This window comes from Mustela nivalis (assembly GCF_964662115.1).
Source record: "Mustela nivalis genome assembly, chromosome: 9".
NCBI classification, from domain to species: domain Eukaryota; kingdom Metazoa; phylum Chordata; class Mammalia; order Carnivora; family Mustelidae; genus Mustela; species Mustela nivalis.
The window spans coordinates 100,349,223-100,369,121 of record NC_139028.1 but is presented as its reverse complement, the minus strand read 5'-3'; the positions used below and the strand labels follow the sequence as shown (position 1 = coordinate 100,369,121).

General features: G+C 55.0%; 1 protein-coding gene across 1 annotated transcript in view; it reads left to right on the top strand.

Moving 5' to 3' along the window:
* The first annotated feature begins 777 nt into the window (after positions 1 to 777).
* ALX4 (ALX homeobox 4) overlaps positions 778 to 19,899 on the top strand; it is a 43,551-nt gene continuing 24,429 nt past the window's right edge. The window contains exon 1 of the mRNA XM_082684041.1: positions 778 to 1,459. Coding sequence (XP_082540167.1) covers positions 1,000 to 1,459 — 460 coding nt within the window. The 5' untranslated portion in view covers positions 778 to 999. The remainder of the gene's footprint in view (positions 1,460 to 19,899) is intronic.

Genomic DNA, 19,899 nt, shown 5'->3' with positions numbered 1-19,899 from the left:
CCTCCACACCCTGCCCCAGCGCCCATGTAGAGGAGGGAAATAGTTCATTGGACAGGAGAGTTGCCGAGCCCTGTACTACCAGCGGCCAGGAGGTGTGTGCTAATTTTGTAAAGGGACTGAGAATGGGGAAGAGGGGTTCGAAGCAGAGAAAAAGGCACCCATGGGAAGGCCCAAAGCTGTGCCGGCAAATTTAAAGGTCAGTGTCCCAAGGACTCCGCCGCATGGGGAGGCTAGCAACCCTTCTGACTCTGAAAGTGAAAACCCGTTAGGTGTTTTTTTTTTTCTTTTCTTTTCTCTTTTCTTCTCTCTCCCTCTTTTTTTTTTTTTTTTTTTTTTTTTTCCTTCTTTTAATCTGTCACTAGAGTTTTGCCTCCCCCCCCTCCCCTAGGCCAAAGCTGGGACCTGCCAATTCTCAGCCTAGTCTCCGCAGTCCTAGGATCGGGTCACCTCTCCCACCCCGCCTAGAATCGGAAAGGCCCTCGGGCGCCTCCGGGGTTTAATCCCCAGCGAGCCAGTTTGTAGCATCTCCGTAAGAGAGAGGAAGGGAGGAGCAGGGCGTGTTAGGAGAGTAGGGAGGAGGGGTGGGAAGAAGAAGAGAAGGAAGGAGAGAGTTGGGGGGGGGGCGGAATTCACTCTCTCTGTCTTCTCACCCCCACTTGAAAATCTTAAGAGAGTTTGGGAGAGCTGGTCAACTTTCCGAAACATCTGAATCTTTTTACAGTCCTCCGTTCTTTCCCTGGGCCAGCTGTGGGGAGGGAGAAGGAAGAGAGAGGAGGAGGAGGGAGGAGAGAGAGACAGAGACAGAAAGCGAGAGAGAGAGAGAGAGAGAGAGACGAGAGGCGCGCGCGAGAGAGACGTGCAGGGAGGAGGGAGAGCGAGCAGGCCGGCGCGGAGCGCAAGGCCACCGCCTCTTCGCCTCTCCAAACTCCCGGCCAAGGCGCGCGGTGGCGTCCTCGCGCTCTCGCTCGCGCCCCCGCCCGTCGCCCGCGCAGGCCAGGCATGAATGCTGAGACTTGTGTCTCTTACTGCGAGTCGCCGGCTGCTGCCATGGACGCCTACTACAGCCCGGTGTCGCAGAGCCGGGAGGGCTCATCGCCTTTTAGGGCATACCCCGGCGGCGATAAGTTCGGCACAACTTTCCTCTCGGCCGCCGCCAAAGGGCAGGGATTCGGAGACGCCAAGAGCCGGGCCCGCTACGGCGCGGGGCAGCAGGACCTGGCGGCACCCCTGGAGAGCGGCGCCGGGGCGCGGGGCTCCTTTAACAAGTTCCAGCCGCAGCCGCAGCCCCAGCCGCCGGCCCCGCAGCAGCCACCGCAGCAGCCGCCGCAGCCGCAGCCACCCGCGCAGCAACCGCATCTCTACTTGCAGCGCGGCGCTTGCAAAACTCCCCCGGACGGCAGCCTCAAACTCCAGGAAGGCAGCGGCGGCCACAACGCGGCCTTGCAGGTCCCCTGCTACGGTGAGTGCACGTGCGGGGGGCGCTCGGGGCCGGGGCTTCGGAGCCCTGGAAACCCGCTGGGCTGGCGGGAGGCCGGGCTCGGCGGGCCGGGAAGGCGCGGAGCCGAGTGGCTGGGGATTCGGGGACGGAAGACGGGAACCGGCTGTTCCGAGGGCATCGTGGGATCCGTTCTGCCACCTCCATCTCCCCACGCCGAGGGCTCGGAGAGGTTTGCGCTGTTAAACCCGAGCCGGAGTTTGTTTGTCCCGGTCCTCGCCGGTTCCCCAGACCGCTCGCTTTGCGCGGCTCGCGGGGCCGCCTCCGAAGCGGATGCTTCGCCCGGCCGGCAGCGGCGTTGGCGCGGCGCTCTGGCGCGGGGGCTCCGGGGCTCCGGGACTCCGGGGCTGCCGTGGCCTCGTTCCCCGCAGGCCTGGAGGCTCCCCGGGCGACACTGCAGGTGGGAAGCGTCGCAGGTGCCGAGCCCGCCGGGAGCCCGGAGCGCAGTCGGCTGAGCGCGCCCGGAATGCCGTGGATCAGGGACGCCCCATGGGTGCGGGGCCGCAGACGCCTGGAGCCATCAAAGACCCGAGTTCGCCCCCCCACCGCTCCCGACACCCCCCCCCCCCACAAGCCTGGCTCCCGCGGGGAGAGAGGCAGGCCGGCTGGCGTTCCTGGAGGGTCTCCTCTGGCGGACCTGGGAGGCAGCTGGCCTCGGAACAATGGTTTAGGACCAACCCGAAAGAAGGCAGGGAGCTGCCGAGTCCTGGGCAGCGCAATGCTGGGGGAAGAGGGAAGCTTCGGTGTCCTGATTTGGGCCCACAGGGAACCTTAGGCCTAAATGACCTCCAAGCCCCCTTGAGCTCCAAGGCAGGAGGCAGGCCTGGGCCCCCAGAGCTTAGCAACCCTGATGGAAGAAAGGGCAGCCTGAGGCCAGAGCGGCTCAGGAGCCTAGGCCTCTTTGCCCACTGAATCGGGATTGACAAGCCCCAAACTGGCAGCGAGAGCAACCCAGAGGGGAGGGAAAAATCTTCTCTGGGCTAGGAGCCCTGGATACACACACTCCCTGAGGCCTTGGCCTTCCAGGGGGCCTTGGAGATGAGCTGGTCCTGACACAGCAATGGCTTTGGCTTCACTGGTCCAAGCTGGAGGGAGAGACACCAGGACTGGGGACAGATAAGGGACAGGGTGGAGGCCTCCGTGGCTAGAATTTCCTTAGGAACACGGCCCATGGCAGACACTTTCCTATATTCTAGCTTGCTCCCAGAGGCTCAGAGCCGGTTCATTAGGTGGCCGTTGACACAAACATTTGCACAATCATACACTGGACTACACACAACCTCTTCCTCTTGAGCCAATGTAGTCACTAAATACATTCACTCATGGGGCCTCACACACAGTCACACACTCCCAAACCCACAGGACAGGACTGAGATCAGACGGTGAAACAGCCAGTGGCCTTTCCCCACTTCCTCCACCTTTCCTCTCCACCTTCCTGCTGGAATGACATCAGGCACTCAACTCAGATCACAGACATTCATGGCTCCGCACAGGTGCTCTTTCCCCACTCAGCAGCAAGAGGTTGTCAGCCCCCATCAGCACACCCCTGCTGGCCAGGGCTCCCTCCTCCAGGCCTCACCCAGGCCACTCCTGGTCCCTGTCACCCGGACTACTAGGTGAGAGCAAATCTCAGGCTGGGGGACTGGTGAAGGTCCACTGTGCAAAGCCAGGGGCCTCATGGGCTTTCTCTCCCACTATACTGGATTTTCACGTTTTAAAGAAATCCACTCGTGAGGCTTCTGAAGACGAAGAGACATTATAGAAGAAGAGGTCCCAAACGGCTTGCAGCCTCTCCTTTGGCAGATGTCTTCAGGTGGTGGGGAGGAGAGAGGATAGGGCACCCTCTCAAAGTCCTGCTGGGCCCCTGCTCAGCAGCCTGGCCCTTCCTCTAGCTTGCATCAGCCCGCTAAGCAAGGGACTCCTCAAAAGCCCTTTTTCTCAGGGAGATAACTGTGTCAGTGGGTGGTAAGGCCCCCCCACCTCAAGCCAAGAAAGCAGAAGTCTCGTCTCCTCCAGGTTTCCACCAAAAGCCTGTGTGCAGTTGGGAACATGCAGGCACTCAATTCTGAGGACAGGACAGGCTACTGCTGCTGCTTCTCTGGGCAAAGCCATAAGCTGCAGATTGGGACAAAAGGTGGCCCAGAATCAGCCACAGGACCACCACTCCCCAGAGACCTGAGATGGAGGCTCGGCTCGCAAACAACAGATAGTTCTGTTTATTCTCCTAGTAGCCCAGCTCCCCTGGCCAGGAGATTTCTGGCCCTTAAAGAAAAATTAGGCACATGAAGTCTGAGAAACCAAAGCACCAGGACGTTATAGAGGCAGCTAGAGTCAGGCCACTCTGTAGACGGCCAGCAAGCAGGGAAACAGGGAAACAGGCACACCCGGGTAGCTGTTCTCTCCCACACTTGGGGAGTGTGGAATCAAAAGGTAGTAAATGGGGTTCAAAGAAAAAGCCATGGGATGTTCCCAGGAGCTCGGGGAAAGGCCAAAGCAGACCAGGCCTCAGCCAGAAGCTCCTCCGCGGCTGCTGGCTGGCTGGCTGGCGGCAGGTAACTTGGACCTTGCAAACCTCCCTCCTGGCTCTTTTGGTCCCGGGGCGGGAAGCGCGATTCTCCTTCGGCAGTACTGCACCAGACGGGAGGCAAGCCTTCAGAGACCTTCTCTGGGACCTCAGCCCCAGGAGCCACTGCCCGCGCGTCTAAGCGCCCCTGGGTGCGGAAGAGCCGGCCTGGGGGGCTGCGCCAGGGCCACACCGAGAGGGCGCGCGGGGGAGAAGCCGACTCTAGTCCCCGCGGTCGTCCTACTCCCTCTCGGAGCTGCGGAAAGCAGAGGTGAGAAGTCCTCTCAGTCTGCACCCTACCCCTTCCTGGACCTCCGTTTCCCTCTCTGTACTAAAAGGGCCAAGAGCTAGCCGACTCCGCAGTCCCCTCCGGGTGCCGGGAATAACTGGGAGTTTACGAACGTGTCCCCGCGGGTTCGCGCGTGTCGCAATCCCCGCCTCGCGGGGCTCCGGGGCGCACTTCGGCTTTCCGAAGTCTTTGCTGGTCCTGGGCCCGAGGGCCCTAGACACGCCAGGTTGGAGAGCCAGCCGACGTTTCTCCGCGGCGCAGAGAGCTTCCTTCTCGCCAGAGTGAGGTCTCCCGCGCCTCGCCCCCCGAACCCCGGGCGGCTACCCGAGCCCCGGCCGCCGCTGCCCCAGGCCTCTGCCATGCGCCCCTGGAAGCTTCGGGGAGCAGCCCTGCTCCATCCTCTTTCGCTTTCGATTCGGTGCAGGCAGGTTTTCGTTGCTAGCCGGTGACTACCTTGCCAGCAACGCGCCCTTCTCCCCCGTCCCAAAAGAAGCGCTCACAGCTTAGAGGTCGGGAGACCTGGGCCAGGCCTGAGACCCCTGGGGCGCCGCCGAGGGGCTGGTCCTGATTTGTCGAATTAGACGCAGTGTTTGAACGCTAAGGGCATTTATTTCCCCCGCACCGACATAATTTGCACACCAGGAAACGTGTAAACTCCGCCCGGGTCCTATTCGAAGTTAGTCAAAGAACCGGTGTGTGGCTTTGCATAAGAGAAACCCAAAATAAGACGGCGGCGAGATCTCGGACTGGCAAGGAGCAGTTAAGAGGCGGTGGGTGATTGTAGGATGATGGGAGAAAACTCCAGCCTGGGAGCCGTGCCATTGCGACCCCGATCAATTTGGGGGAAGGGGGCAGAGCAGGAAAATGCTTTTAATGCTGTACTTTGTTAATTTCTAGAGCCGTCAGCGTTCTTGAGCCGTTGGCCTAAACACGGATGACTTTAAATTAAAAAAAAAAAAGGAAGGCCTGGATTAAAGGTTTAGTATTTTAAGTCAATCGATTTGCACAGTTTTCTTTATTCTAATTTATGTACAGCGCAGTGCACAGCTAAGTGGAAAGTTCGAAGAACTGTTCTGTGTGTGTACACTAGGACAGCTACCCGCGGGATCATGATACAGGCACGTAATGTCCCTGAAAATCTGGAGGGGGCTATTTTTTTGTAAGCTGTTTCAAGAAAACTTCAGAGACTTCAGAGAGTTGGGGTCCCCACCCCCTCTGGTGAAGGTGGTGTTTCTTGTGGAGGGTGACCTTGTACACCCGGTCATTTGCGCCACCCGGACTGGAAAACCAGAAACCTCGCGGCAGCAGCGCCAGGCTGTCCTGGACTCGCCGAAGCCGGGGGCGGTTCAGGCTGCGAAAAGCAACCGCAGCCGAGGTAGGAAAACAAGCTAAAACACCGTGCATTACATTTTGCCAAAGTCCCTAAGGACTTTCGTTTTGGAGAACAGCTGGGCACACTTTTCTGGGGATGTTCCTTCCTCTGGGCCTCAGCTCCTTTCCTCCTTCCTGCAGCTCTGCTCTCGCGCTGCTTTGTTTTGGTGGAAAATTGACATGCGAAATGGAAATACGGTGGCCTTTGCAGCAGTGGGAGTGCGGGGAGTTTGGTGTCCCACAGGCTCGGTGTGGGTGCGGGCTTCTCCTCCGGCCAGTGTGCCCGAAGCAGCAGGCGGGGGAAAAACTGCCCGGAGTGCAGGAGGCTCTGGGGGCAGGGATCCGGGAACGGGAAGCGGGGCTTGGTGGTGCTCGTTTTGCCCCAAGGAAAGGGGAGTAGGGAAGAGGGGATGTGACACGGTGCTAGGCTAGAGAGAGCTCCCTGCGCCCCCGAAGCCCGCACCCTGGACACCTCACCCCAGTCGCCAATCCCCACCTAGGCCCGGGCACTGTTTTGGGTGGGGCAGTGAGAGCCCAGTTTTGCCTCTGGTCGCAGCCTGCCAGGCGCCATCTGGCCACGTGCTCCCGAAGCTACGGGGTTCCCCGGGCTTTGCTGAAGTGACAAGGCGGGTCCTCAGATTAGGAAACCAAGACAGCTCCATGTTGATACTGCTCGGTGAATTCAGAGTTTAGGACGCTGCTGCCGGTCCCCTTGTTTAGGGACCCTGGGCACCACACGCCTTTGTTGGGTTTGGATTAGACCAGTAAGAAGAGGCCCTCCTTCCAAACAGTGCTGTTTTGCGGAAAGAAGACGCACCCTCTCTCCAGCCAGCAAGCCCTCCCAGCTGCAGGCTGGGGCTTCTCTAAGTTCACAGTTACTTGTGGCCCCCAGGGACCTCCCCCCATCCCCCCGTTGGAGGCCCCCCCAGCCTTCTCTGGTCTACAGATGTGCAAGTGGGCCACACCCCCACCTCCTTGCAAGAATTCTCCTTCCTCACCTGGCACCGAGGGACAAGGTAGCCTGGGTCAGCAAGTGCTCTGTTGCCTGACAGCCATTCTCCTTAAAACGGCTGACTCAGGGGTTGAATAGAAGCCTGGGGACCCTAGAGCCTCCCACCCACCCACCCCCTTCCACTCTGGGCCGGGGGCATTCCAAGGCCTTGCCAAAGACCTCTACTCTACCCCCATCCCACGCAGCAGGCACTACCAGCACCAAGGAGAAGAGGAAGGAGTGGAAAGGGAGCTGAGGCTTGGCCAAGGGTTCCGGGGAGCCAAGCGCTGGGGACTAGGGTGGTGATGCTGAGCAGCGGGCGGTTTCAGATTTTAGCTCCAGAGACAGATGGAAGGGTCAGCACGGAGCTCCACTGCACCCGAAATGCCTTTTTGGAGAGGAGAGTTTTACTGGGAAATACTAGCAGAGTGTGTGTGTGTGTGTGTGAGAGAGAGAGAGAGAGAGAGACTGAGGCGCCACCACCCGCCAAGTACCTGTCTTTCCAGGCCACCGAGAGCAAGAGCTGCGTGTGCTTGAGTATGTAGATCTGCTGGGCGCCCGCACTGAGGCGCGTTCCAGAAAGCGGGAGAGCTACGCCTGCCCTTCCTTGGATTCTTAACGCAGATTGCCTTAGCGCGGACTCTCCGTCCAAACGGGGGTGGAGGGGCCGCGGAGCGTGGGCGTCTGCCCCAAGGCCCTTGCTGATGGGCTGCGGGCGACCCAGGCTGGGGCAGAGCTGCTGGCTCTCCGTGCGCTCCGAGGGCCCTGGCGGAGAAGATTGGGAGGTGCGTGCGGGAGGTTTGGGCGAGGGCACGGAAGTCCCGGATGGCGCACGTGTGGGGCAGGGCCCACAAGCCGGTGTGGATCACAGCCGGTCTCCACCGCGGGGTTCTCCACTCCCTGCGTGGCCTTGGGAATGTGGCCCGTCCCCTCTGGGTCTGAACTTGTGAAATGCGGGAGTTTGGACAATTTCCAAAGGCTCTCTAGGGGTTTTTAGGACGGTACCAGTCTGGACCCGCCTTCACCCTGTTTCCCTGGCCTCCCCCCGAAACTGGGGCTTACACACACTTCTCTCCAGGAGAAATTGGATACAGCGGACAGAAAAGTCTTCCCTAGAAGCAGAAATGGGTCTTGAGGTTTCCTGAGGTGAGCTAAGGGGATACAGAGATTACGTGGGCAGCAGTTCCAGGATAAGTGGGCCGGGGGCCCTAGAGGGCCTGCGTTAATGCAGGTTCTAGACTCCAGGCTTGGACTTAAACATGGAGAGGAGCCAACTCTGGAGAGTCTTGGTGCCCACAGATGACCAGGCTCTGGGCTGAGGCCTGGGGTTCCTGGCCCCTGTAGTCATGTCCCCTGTCTCTGCTCAGGGTACCTATGTCCGCACTTACTGAACCAGACTTCCTTCTAGGAGAACAGTGTGCTTGCGGGCTAGTCTACAGCTCAGGTCCTTCCGGATGGAGATCCATGGGCATAACAAATATTTACTGGTCAGTAGAAGGCTGAATGGAGAACCGATGTCTCATTCAGAGTGTTGCTCGAGCATGGATGTGGGGGTTTTTATGGGCACGAGTGCAGCATGAACCCCGTGGGCATGTGTCCTGCCCGTGCTCACTGGGTCTGGGTCCTGCTGTCCTAACGTGTTTCCAGGTGTGGCCATGGGTGCTAACTGGTGTGCACTCCTACGTGAAAGACACACTTGCACCTGTTGTACCCCATGTAGGGGAGCTGTGTGCTTGTTAGGGGAGCACCTGTGCCAGTTAGGGACACCCCTGGGGCCTCCTGCGGCAGGCAGAGCCTCTGCCGCCAGAGCATTTGTGGGGAGACCATGACTAAGCACCCGTGCTCCACAGCCTGTGGCCTTCCCAGCCACGGGTCCCAGCTGCCCAGGAAAGCTGCCTGAGTGAGTGACAGTCTCCACATGGAGCCCTAGAGTCTTCCAGCAGCTCTGGCTGGGTCCACGCAGCCCACCCACACCACGGAGAAGCCTCTTCCTACCCTTAGCTCTCCAGTATACCCTCTATCCTGTGGAGCTCATTGCGGAAAAGAAACCATTGTGGGTGCCGTCTCTAGGCACGTTGCAGAACCCATTTAGCAGATGAGTAAGCTGAGACCCAGGGAGACATGGAGCCCTGCAGCCAGGTTAGTGGGAAGGCAGAATGCACAACTGGTTTTTCCTCCTTCCGCAGCTGGGGGTGGGGGAAGTAGGGGTTGGGGGAACATTTGCTGGCCTCACCCACTCTCTTCCTTTGCTGTAACCCCGCCAGCTAGTCACACACACTCTCTGATTGAGCCAAATATAGCCCCACTCTCCTGAGACAAAAGGCAGACTCCACCCAGAGATCCTGGGGATTCAAGGCAACAGTTGACGGGTGGGGGGGAGGGTCCCCCATGGGATTTCACGGACTCATCCTGCAACTAGGGGTCCCATTGGGACCCCTAATCTCTGCCAGGCTCCCTAGGACAAGTCTTGGCTGGGACCCCTAATCTCTGCCAGGCTCCCTAAGACAAGTCTTCTTCCCTGAGCGGTGGAAGACTTAGCTGAGGCCACATGACCAATCTCTTCTCTGGGATGGCCACTGGTTGGGCCCGGGGCATTCGTCATGTCCTGGAGCCTGGCTTCTCCCCCACCACACACCATGGATCTCAGTGTCAGGGTGGGTGTCCCACCTAGTGTTGGGAGAGATGCCAGATGTCTCCTGGCTCAAATGTCCGGTTTCACAGACAGAGGGATGGAGATGCTGATTCTACTCATTCATCGCTCACCAAACTTTGTCTGTCACCGTGCCAGACCTTGTGGGGAATTCTGAGAAGCACAGGGCATGTCCCATGCCTTCAGGTCTGGAGTTCCAGAAAGATCAGTAACTGGGCAAGCCCATTTCCCTGGGGCTGGTACTGGGATGGGGAAGCTGGGACTCAGGCCGTGGGGCGGGGCGTGCCTGGCAGGAAGGGCTGTCCTGGGGTTGGGAAGTCCCCCGCCCCACTCCCAGGTGAGCCTAACCTTGCCCAGTAAGGGGAGGGCTCAGAGAGGGTGGGGGAAGTGGGAAGTTGCCACCTGCTTGCCAGACCTTCTCTGGTACCTGAGCAGCCCAAGGCAGCTTCTTCCCGTCCTCTGTTTCTCCCTCCAGGCCTTCTCCGCAGAGCAAGAGATCTGGGTTCAAGTCTTGACTTTGCCCCAGAAATGGGCCCCCTGTCTCTAGGGCTCTACTCAATCTCCTCATGTGTTAATTGAGGCCCTCTGGGCTTGTCCTGCCTATGAGGGAGGAGGGTGGTGGGTTGTAAGGGTGCAGAGAGGTAGTGTGCCTGCAGGGCAAGTTCTCTGCCTCATGCGTCCACCCTGAAGAGCACTAGGGTATGGCCACCTATGGCAAGGAGGTGGGGGTTCTGATCAGGTTTCAGAGTGGGGATGGAGACTCCCAGGCTCTCCCAGGTGTGGGGCCCTCAGTGTCCATGGATCTCCCTGGCGGGCTGTGCAGCCCCACCATCCAGCGACATGGGCTCCCATCTGGCTCAGGTCCCCCCATTGGGGGCCTCGGTCTCCCATCTATAAAACCCCCACATGGTGCTAGGTGATTCCTGAAGCCCTGGGGTTCTGTGCCGTTCCAGGCCTGAGATCCAGGCGTCAGGAGAGGGTGGTTGGTCTCTCCGGGATCCTCAGGAGGCCTCTAGGCCCCACTACGCTGCCTGATTCATTGTATTGAAGGGGAAGGTGAGTCTGACCCGCAGAAGTGGCTAGTCTGGCGTGCCTGGCCTGGCTCCCTGCCTCAGTTTTCCCATCTGCAGGATGGGGACAATAATGAAGTGAGTCTGGTGGAGTGTGAGGCCAAAGGGGGTTTGAGTTGGCAGGGCAAACCCCTGTGCTGCTGATTCTGTGTGTCAGCCGCATTCACCCACCTCTGTGGGTACACCGGGCAGTGTACCAGGTGTCAAGGGCAATTTCATTGGATCTCGGTCTCTGGGCCATGACATAAATCCTCCTGCCATTCTACTTCAAGGAGGTGAACAGACTCAGACAGCTCAAGTATCTGTCCAAGGTAGGGCTGCTGGGAAGGGAGAAGGTAAGTGCTTGATGGCCCAAGGCCCTGAGAGCCTGAAAGGCATTCTTTTGTAGGAGGAGCCTAAGGAGACTTGAGGCCACCCTAATCCTGAGCCTGGAAGACTGGGTTTTACAAATATGGCCCCCAAGGAGCGCTTCCCTTCTCCACATCTGGGGATGCGGTGGGTGGGGAGGTCAAGGGTGGCTTAGTGCCCAACAGGTCAGAGTTCTAGACTTGACCCTGTGACCTTGGCCACAGCTTCTTCACCCACTCAAGTGCCCTGATGAGCTGTGGTGAGGGGGGGGGAGCAGGCATGACACAGGGGCCTCAAACCGGTCTGAGGAATTTCGCCTTGAGTTTCCAGAGGCCCCAGGAACATGCCAGAAACTCTGCTCAGGGCAGGGTGGAGCTGACAGCCAGGGGAGGGACGAATAAAGGCAAATCTTGCCATATCTCTCTTCTTTTCCCCTTTCTTTGAACGCAGACCTCTTGCACCCTGTTGGGAAACCGTTTATCCCCACGGGGTTCCCCGTGGAGCGTGAGGGGTGGGAGCCGAGAGGTCTTGGTAGCCCCATTTTGTGTGAGCCTTGAGTCCTCGTGGACTCTGCCCTTGAAGGAACACCCCTTTGCCCCACTGTTTCCCCTTGGCTGTCACGTCAGGGGCCACAAGCCAGGGTCCAGCTGCCACAGCCAGGGCCAGCTCCAGTGAGATGGGTAACCTCCCTCCCCACCCCACTCTCCTCCTGCTAGGTCCCTCCTGCCTACGGCTCCATCCCTCACCTGCTCTATTCTGGGTCCCTTGTCCTCTCCTGCTGTCCTCCTGGCAAGGGCCACCTGAGAGCTGCTGCTGTTCATGCCTGAGTATCTCATCTACTCAGTCTTATCCCTGGGGTTCAGAGACACCCCCTCCATGCACACACATACACACACACACACACACACACACACACACACACACACACACAGGAGATGTAGCCTCTCTGCTCCGGAAAGGATGCTGTCCAGAGCTCAGAGCCCAGACAGGAGGAAGTATTTAGACCTGAGCCTCTCAGTGCAGTCAGCACTTGGAGAGGGGAGGGTGGCAGCTGTGATTACAGTGGGCCAGACACCATGGGGGATGGGAGAGGCGGAGAGCTCCCTCCTCCCTCTTTGTAGAATGAATTGGGTGCTGCTATAGACTTCTTCTGCCCCCAAAGCAGCCCCCACAAGTCGAGCCCCATGTCAGGGAGGTATGCAGCATTTGTCATGAGTGAGTTGATCCCTAACCTCAGGGAGCTGGATGTGCAGAAGCCAGAGTCCCCCGGGGGAAGTGCAAATGGACTGGGGCTTTGTGGATACAGGACATTTGCAGTGGACTTCGGAGGCTGAAGAGAAGCTCTCACTGAAGGAGCTGCAAAGGGCACTCTTGACTCAGAAAACAGCAGGAATAAGGGCTTAGAGTTGGGAAAGTACCTGCAGTGTTTGGGAAAGTCTGTGGTGGACACAGGCAGGATGGGGCAAGATGGGACCCGAGGAACGGCGGTAGCAAAGCCCAACTCGAGGTTGGCTTTCTGCTGAAGGATTTGGACCTGAGAGAAGACGCTGGAGGCCTCTGAGAGGCCAAGATCCCAAGCCGAGTGCTCTTCGTGCTACTCAGAGGGCCTTTTTAAAAATTCAAAATCTCTTGTTTAATTAGGGATAGTTTTTTTTATTGTGTGAAAAATGTAAAGTTTACCATTTTGATCATTTTAAGTGAACCATTCGGTGAGGACACGGTGTTTCCTGGAAGGAGGCTCACATAGCAGCTGTCCTTTAGCGTCTGGTCCGCTGTTGATCTGCTTTGAAAAAATGTGGATTCAAGTCTGTTGCCCATTTTGGGGGTTGGGTTGCTTGTCTGTTGTTGAGCTGTAGGAGCTCTTTATATATTCTGGATAATAATCCCTCATCAGACACATGATTCTCAAGTATTTTCTCTCATTCTGTGGGTTGTCTCTCCCTCTCTGGATCATGCCCTTTTGATGCACAGTAGATTTTAATTTTGATGAAATCCAGTTTATCAATTTTTGTCTTTTTTTTTTCCCTGTGCTTTCGCTGTCACAACCACAAAATCATCGCTAACCCGCATGTCACGAAGAAATTCCCCTGTGTTTTCCTCTAAGACCTTTATGGTTTTCCCTCTTAAGTTGAGGTCCATTCTGAGTAAGGACCCAACTCTTTGTTTCTTTGCATTTGGGAGTTTTCCCACCATCCCTTGTTGGAAAGACTGCCCTTTCTCTGTTGAATGGTCTTGTCACCTTTGCTGAAAATCAGTTGGCCGTATGTTTGAGAGTCTATTTCTAGGCTCTTTCTTCCGTTCCATTGGTTTGTCTCCCTGCCCCGGGCATGGCTTTCTGAGGTGAAGTCCAGAATCCCAGAATATGGGAAACCTCAAAAGTCATCCTGTCCATCCCCTGGCCTCCAGAGTTAATGACGAAGTAGCCAAAGAGATTCAGCCCAGGGACATGTTTGTTTTCCAGGAACTAGAGCTGGTAAGAAGGGGTGGAGGGCAGAGCCATTGGCAAGAGTGCCAGAATTATATAACCTTGGCCTCTGGCCACTTCTGAGAGGCTCAAATTTGGGACCTCTTCTTTCAGTAAGGTGCTCCCAGTGCCCCCTCCTGGTGGAGCAGGGAGGAACTCCAGGAGGGAAGCTCCCATCCACCGCAAACCAGCTCAATGCTGTTTCCCCTGCCCCTTGACTATCTTCTGTTTGATTCCCTGAGAGGCTCTTGCCGCCAGCTTCATCCACCCCGGCGCTCCCCAATGCTGTGCCAGGAACAGAGCCTGGGGCTGAGGCCAGATTAGACATGATTCTGCACCCCTCCCTCCCCACCCGTAGGTGACCAGAGAGGAGGGAGCTATATAGCAGTGGCCGTCACTGCTGGGGGAGGCGGCCCTCTTGTACTTCTCACCTTGCGGCCCCCCAGCCCCAGGATTAAACAGACACCTGCTTGAGCCTGGTCTCCCAGTTGCCTGCCCAGAGACAAGGAACAGGTGTGCTCTCTAGCATTCTTGGAATCTTACAGAAATTGTGTTTGCCGCCCCCCTCCCCATGAGGTTCACAGGCAGCCTGAAGCTTTAGATGCCCTTGGTTTGGGGGGGGGGGCAGGGGGCTCCCGGGTCAGGACCTGGAAACAGATGTCAGCCCGTACAGCTGAAGGGCCTCAGGCAACCTGGCTGACCTCTCTGCCTCAACCTCTTCATCTCTAAAATGAAGCTAAGAATACTATCTGCCTTTAGGGTATCGCGAGAATTAAATAAGCTAATACAGGTAAAGAGTGTAGAACAGTCCTTGGAACAGAGTAAGTGCTCAGTAAGTAGGAGCTGTTATTGGCAGGATTTCACTGGAACCCTGGCTATGGCAGGTTGGTCAGAAACTTTGATGGGCCCTTACGGTTGACTTGGATACACAAAATTGGAACATGGACAAAGGATAACTGAATGTACACCGGGTGGTTGACAAAATCCTTTGAAATATGGATGAGTGACACAAGGGGTGGGGACTGGCCGTCCCCCTTAGCATGGGGGCAGCGAGGGTCAAGGAGGGAGAAGGAGGGCACCCCCAGACCCCTCAGAACCTATAGCCCGTGTCTCCCCAGGCTGCCATACCTCACACCCAGGCATCTTGAACTGGGGCACAACTTTCTTTCTTCCCCATCTGGAAGACATCCCACAGCATCCGACCTGGAGGTCCCCGAGGGCAGGCTTGGTGCGTGTTCATCCCTGCATCGACTCAGGGCCAGGCACAAGAGAGTGTCCCGCTCGGGGCCTATCAGGGAGGTGCTGCACCCACATTGGGTCCCAGCACACCCGTCTGCGATGAAGGGAGCGCTGGTAAGCATCACCCATCGGCCAAGCCTGTCCTGGGATCTTGCACTCAAATCCCTCAAGAGGTATTAGGACTCCTAATTTACAGATAAAGAGCCCAGATCTCCTGAAGTCAAAGGGCCTTGCTCTTCTCCACCCCTCTGCCCTACAGGTCAATGCTCCTGACCTTGGTGACATCATGCTCGTGTGGCCGTTGGACACAATCAAGCATGTGGGAGAGCTCAGTAAACTGGGGAGGCAGATTTCCAGGCAGAAAATCTGGGGGCAGATTTTCAATGTACAGCACACTGTCTTCCCCTCACCAGTACAGTGATGACCACAGATCTTGACCGCACAGACCCCATCTCCCTCCTCAGAACCAGGCCAGCCTGACCCGAGCTGAAGTCAGACCCGTAACCGACTGAGCCACCTAGGCGCCCCCATACCATGCATTTTAAGGCAGAGACTTATTTGAAAACTTCTTTCAGTCCAGATGAGCAGAAGTCAATGAAAGAACCATTCTCCAACCAACAAGTAAATATTGGAATATTGAGAATTATTTATACTTGCCTAGTTGTATGTGATGGGCAAAACACTTGGAACTTACCTACTCCAAATTCCAGCCACTTCGATGGAAGCCCTAACCAATAGCTTAGATACAAGCATGTTCTAGAAATTTGGTAATTTTAACCATCTATAAAGGTGGAATTTTTTTAAGCTGAGATTGAATAATCTTACCATCTTCATCCATCTCAGAAAACTCTTAACTGGCAGCCTTTCAATGACTTCAGCCATTATTTTTCTCTTCTTGTCCAAGAGGAGAAAAGTCTTTTGGCTTTTTTAGCATACAAATGATTCTTTAGGTTTGAACAAACACATTCAGAGAAGGAGAACGCTCGATTTTGGTGAAAGAAGAAATTCTCTGCAAACCCACATGGTCCTTCCACAGGCTGAGACGTTCAGTAATTTAACAAGATTATTTCAGTGTGGGTGCCTGGGTGACCCAGTTGGTTAAGCAACTGCCTTCAGCTCAGGTCATGATTCTGGAGTTATGGCATTGAGTCCTGCATCAGGCTCCCTGCACAGTGGGGAATCTGCTTCTCCCTCTGACCCTCTCTCCTCTCATACTTTCTATCTCTCTCTCTCTCTCTCAAATAAATAAATAAATAAATTATTTTTTTTAAAAAGAGATTAGTTCAGTGAAACAGTATTAGCTGGGGGGGGGGCATGAGGGTAAGGTTACAGGGCAAGACCCCATCCCTGCCTCCGGTGAGGTTCCTGTCCAATGATGGAGGCTGCCCATCTCCTCTTGCAATGCTGTGTGATGAGCGATTTAGCTCGTCGGGGCCATTAGGGAACTCAAAGGAGGGTGTGGCAGGGAATCCACAAGGAGGAGGTCCCACCAGCCTGGGAAGGTGACAGAAGGAGTCCGGGACCTGGCCCTGAATCAGCGAGCTCAGTTTCTCCGTGACAGCAGCAAGTGGTACATTTCTGGAATGGCCCCTCTTACCACTGCCCACCCCAGATGCCTTTCCCATGATACAGTGGGTCAAAGGCACTAGATGTTCCCACTGAGAAATTCTTGAGCAATTAAACGTCGGGGTGCCAGCAGAGGCCAGATGTCGCCAAGAGTGTCCGTGGAAGCGAGGATTTTTTAAGTAGTTCACGATGGACCTGAACTTGGTCATCAGTGCAGTGATTAAGATTCCTCCTTTCACATTGCAGTGTGCCTTACGCTAAAATGTATTTATGGAAGGGCCTTTCTTTAAAACACTAGAAGTTTTAAGTAAATATAAGACAAAATAAATTTAACATGTCGTTTTTACAGTGGTTTCAAGTGTCTCAGCCCATGGACAGTCTTTGCTATAAATGTGAATTTATCAGAAGGAGACAGTTGCAGCTGGAGCGTCTTTGCTTTGCTCCTGCAAGCGTCCTGGCCTAACTCGGCCCCAAATAAAAATTGTATTGATTTCTGCTGTAGGACTCCCACTGAGAAGGGCCAACTGTCTCGGACAGGGATCTGCAGCTTGTACTCTGCTTCATTCAAAACTCATACCCATTTTGGGATGCAGACCATATTGGTCTGACTTTACAGGGGAGGCGGCACCCAGAGGCCAACTCACACCATTTGGCGACAGAACTATGGGTGGTTTGGGAGCCCTCCCTGTAATCTTTCGACTCCCTCTGTTTCCTGGATCGGGAAAACCGACACTTGCATAAAGTGCAAGCAAAGCACAGCGTCAACAGACCTCTCCAATCAGACGGTTGCTTCAAAGCCCCTCCTATATAGAGATCTGGACTGGCCCCTACAAATATCCCCCCACCCCCACTGAGACTGGCCTAGATGCCCCTGTCCTGTCCAGCACCCTGCACCGTAACCAGTCCCCCTGATGCCTGTGGGCCTTTGAAGGAAGGGGTCTTTATCCAGCTTTGTATTTCCACCACCAAGGACTTGGCACGCACAAAGCTGGTGCTCCAGAAATGTTGCTGAATGAATGAATGAATGAATGAATGAGTGAATGAATGAATGAATGAATGAAGAGTGCATGAGTGAAGCAAATAAGTGGCAGAATCAGAAATCAAGTCTGTTGAACTCTGAAGATTTCGCATTCATTTCATTTCATCGAGTGCAGGATTTAAGCTTCTCAGCCTGGTCTGCCTTGGGTTTGAAAGTGCTATTTTGTGTCTCTATGGGGGGTGGGGGGTGGGGGGCTGGGGATGCAGGTTTTCTCCCTGTTACCGAGGAGGAATGGAGCTCAGAGGAGTTCTGTGGGAGATGTTTAGGGACAAGCCCAAGGCTGTGTAGTTGGCGGAGGTGGAGAGGGGCAGTGCGCAGGTGACCACAGGGCTAGTTTGAAATCAGGAGACCGTGATCTTCCACTGGTAGGTTGTGTGAAGGCTCAGGGCCTCCTCATCCTGCCTGTAAGGAGGGGGGTGGCCCAGTGTGGTTCCTGAGCTCTGGGGCTTCTTGCTGTGCGGAAGGGAGAGTTTGGGATGCCATATCTGCCTTTCTGGCCCTGGGTGGGTCCCCTATCCCTTGGAAGGTATCAGGATCTGGGGCACCTGCGTGGCTCAGTCAGTTCAACGTCTGCCTTCAGCTCAGGTCATGATCCCATGGTGCTGGGATCAAGTCCCGCATCAGCCTTCCTGCTCAGTGGGGAGCCTGCTTCTCCCTCTCCCTCTGCTGCTTCTCTCTGTCAATCAATATATAAAATCTTAAAAACAACAACAACAACAAACAAACCAGGATCTCCTCCAGCCATGGGAGGCCAAACTGGAGGTTGATACCTGGGCTAGGCCTGGAAGGAAGGAACTGGGAAACTTCTAGTCTTCTTGAGGAGCTGCTAACAGGGTGTGGGTTCTTACTAAAGTTAAGACCCCCACCCAATGTGGCAAACATCAGGACGCAATGTTACAGTGTTCGGTCATAAGTGGGCTTTCCATGAACTAGGGGATGGGTTGGTACTGCTCAGAGAGATTATGTAATTGTTCTGATTATTGTCCCCAGCCCTGGGGGAAGGGCTCCTCCCTGGTCATTAAGACCTGCCTAGTCTGGAGAGTTGGAAGTGTCCTGTTTTACCAGGAAATGTAACATGTCTTGCCAAGACTTCTTTGGTTTTCAATACTCAGTTCAAGGCCACACTGTCATGAAGCCTCCCCAGCCCTTTTCTTTTCTTTTTTTTTTTTTTAAAGATTTTATTTATTTATTTGACAGACAGAGATCACAAGTAGTCAGAGAGTCAGGCAGAGAGAGAGAGAGGAGGAAGCAGGCTCTCTGCTGAGCAGAGAGCCCAATGCGGGGGCTCCATCCCAGAACCCTGGGATCATGACCTGAACCGAAGGCAGAGGCTTTAACCCACTGAGCCATCCAGGAGCCTGATCCCCTGACCTTTTCAAGTAGAACTGACCACTGTTCCTTATGAGCCCCACTGTGCCCAGGACACAGTGAGTGCTCCTGCCCCTTGGGCTCCGGGACAACTGGTCACCTTTACCTGTCTGTCCCCTTCATAAGGTCACGACCCCTGGGGAAGCACTCCGTGAACGCACACCTGAGTGAACCGAGGTATGAGGGCGTGAACAGATGCAAACCCAGACACAGTATCAAGAGAGGACAAGAGAAGGAATCTGGGGTGTATGTAGGCTGGGAGGTGGAGGGGACCTAGCCCTGGACAGAGTGAGCCAAAGCCAGGACAAAGGCCTGAAGGGACACTGGGTAGGGGACTTTCTTTTCTTTTTTCAATTTTTTTTATTTTGATAAGATATACATATAACATAAAATTGACCATCTTAAAACTATTTTTAATTAAAGTATAATTAACACATTAACTCTTTTAAGGGCATATTAACTATTTTAAGGGCATAGTTCAGTGGTATTAAATATATTAGTAGTGTTGTACAGTCATCCCTGCAGTCTCTCTCTAGAGCACTTCTCATCTTGTAAAAGCAAAGCTCCGTACCCCATAACCACTAACTTCCCATCCCCCTCCCAGCCCCTGGCCACCACCATCTACTTTCTGTCTCTGTGCACTTGACCCCTCTAGGTACCGGGGATGCGGGGAAGCTTTTCTGTGACTGGCTTATTTCACTTACCAGCCTGTCCTCATGTTTCCTCTGTGTAGTAGCACAGGTCAGAATTTCCTTCCTTTTTAAGGCTGAAGAATATTCCATCACACAGAGAGACCACTGTTTGCTTATCCATTCATGTGCTATTTATTGGTTTGCTTCCACCTGTTAGCTCCTGTCAGTGCTTTTCTTATCATTCTTTTTTTTTTTTTTTTTAGATGCAAGGAAGCCTCCTTCCTTCATACCACTTTTAAGAAAACTGAAATTATAAGAGCTTCAAAAAATAAAGTACCTCTTTTACTTTTAAGTCCCTATGGTAGCTTGACACCCCCCCCACCCCCCGCCCGCTAACAAAATACGCCTCCTACAGGTCTTAGAAATGCTGCTAGAAAAATCACCTGCTCCAACCGGGTCACCTGTCCCTTCTGAGGAAGTAAGGGTTTTCAGAGGGTTGGGGAGGTAGGGTTCATCCCCAGAGCTGGCATCTGCCTTGGGATTTTGCTGTGGGCGTGCAGGCCCACGTGTAAGGCCGTGGATGGCCGTGGTCGCTCATGACGCTTCCACGCACACCCTGTGCATGTCACTACTGGCGCCGCCTACAGAGTGGGGGGGATTCCTGCGTAAAGTGATTTCTTCCTATTCATGCCCACATAACTTTTTTTCCTTGTAACCATAATCTTTTTTTAAATTTATGTAAAAACATTTTAAATGGGGGTATAATTAACATACAACATGATATCAGTTCCGGGTATACAACATAATGGTTTGA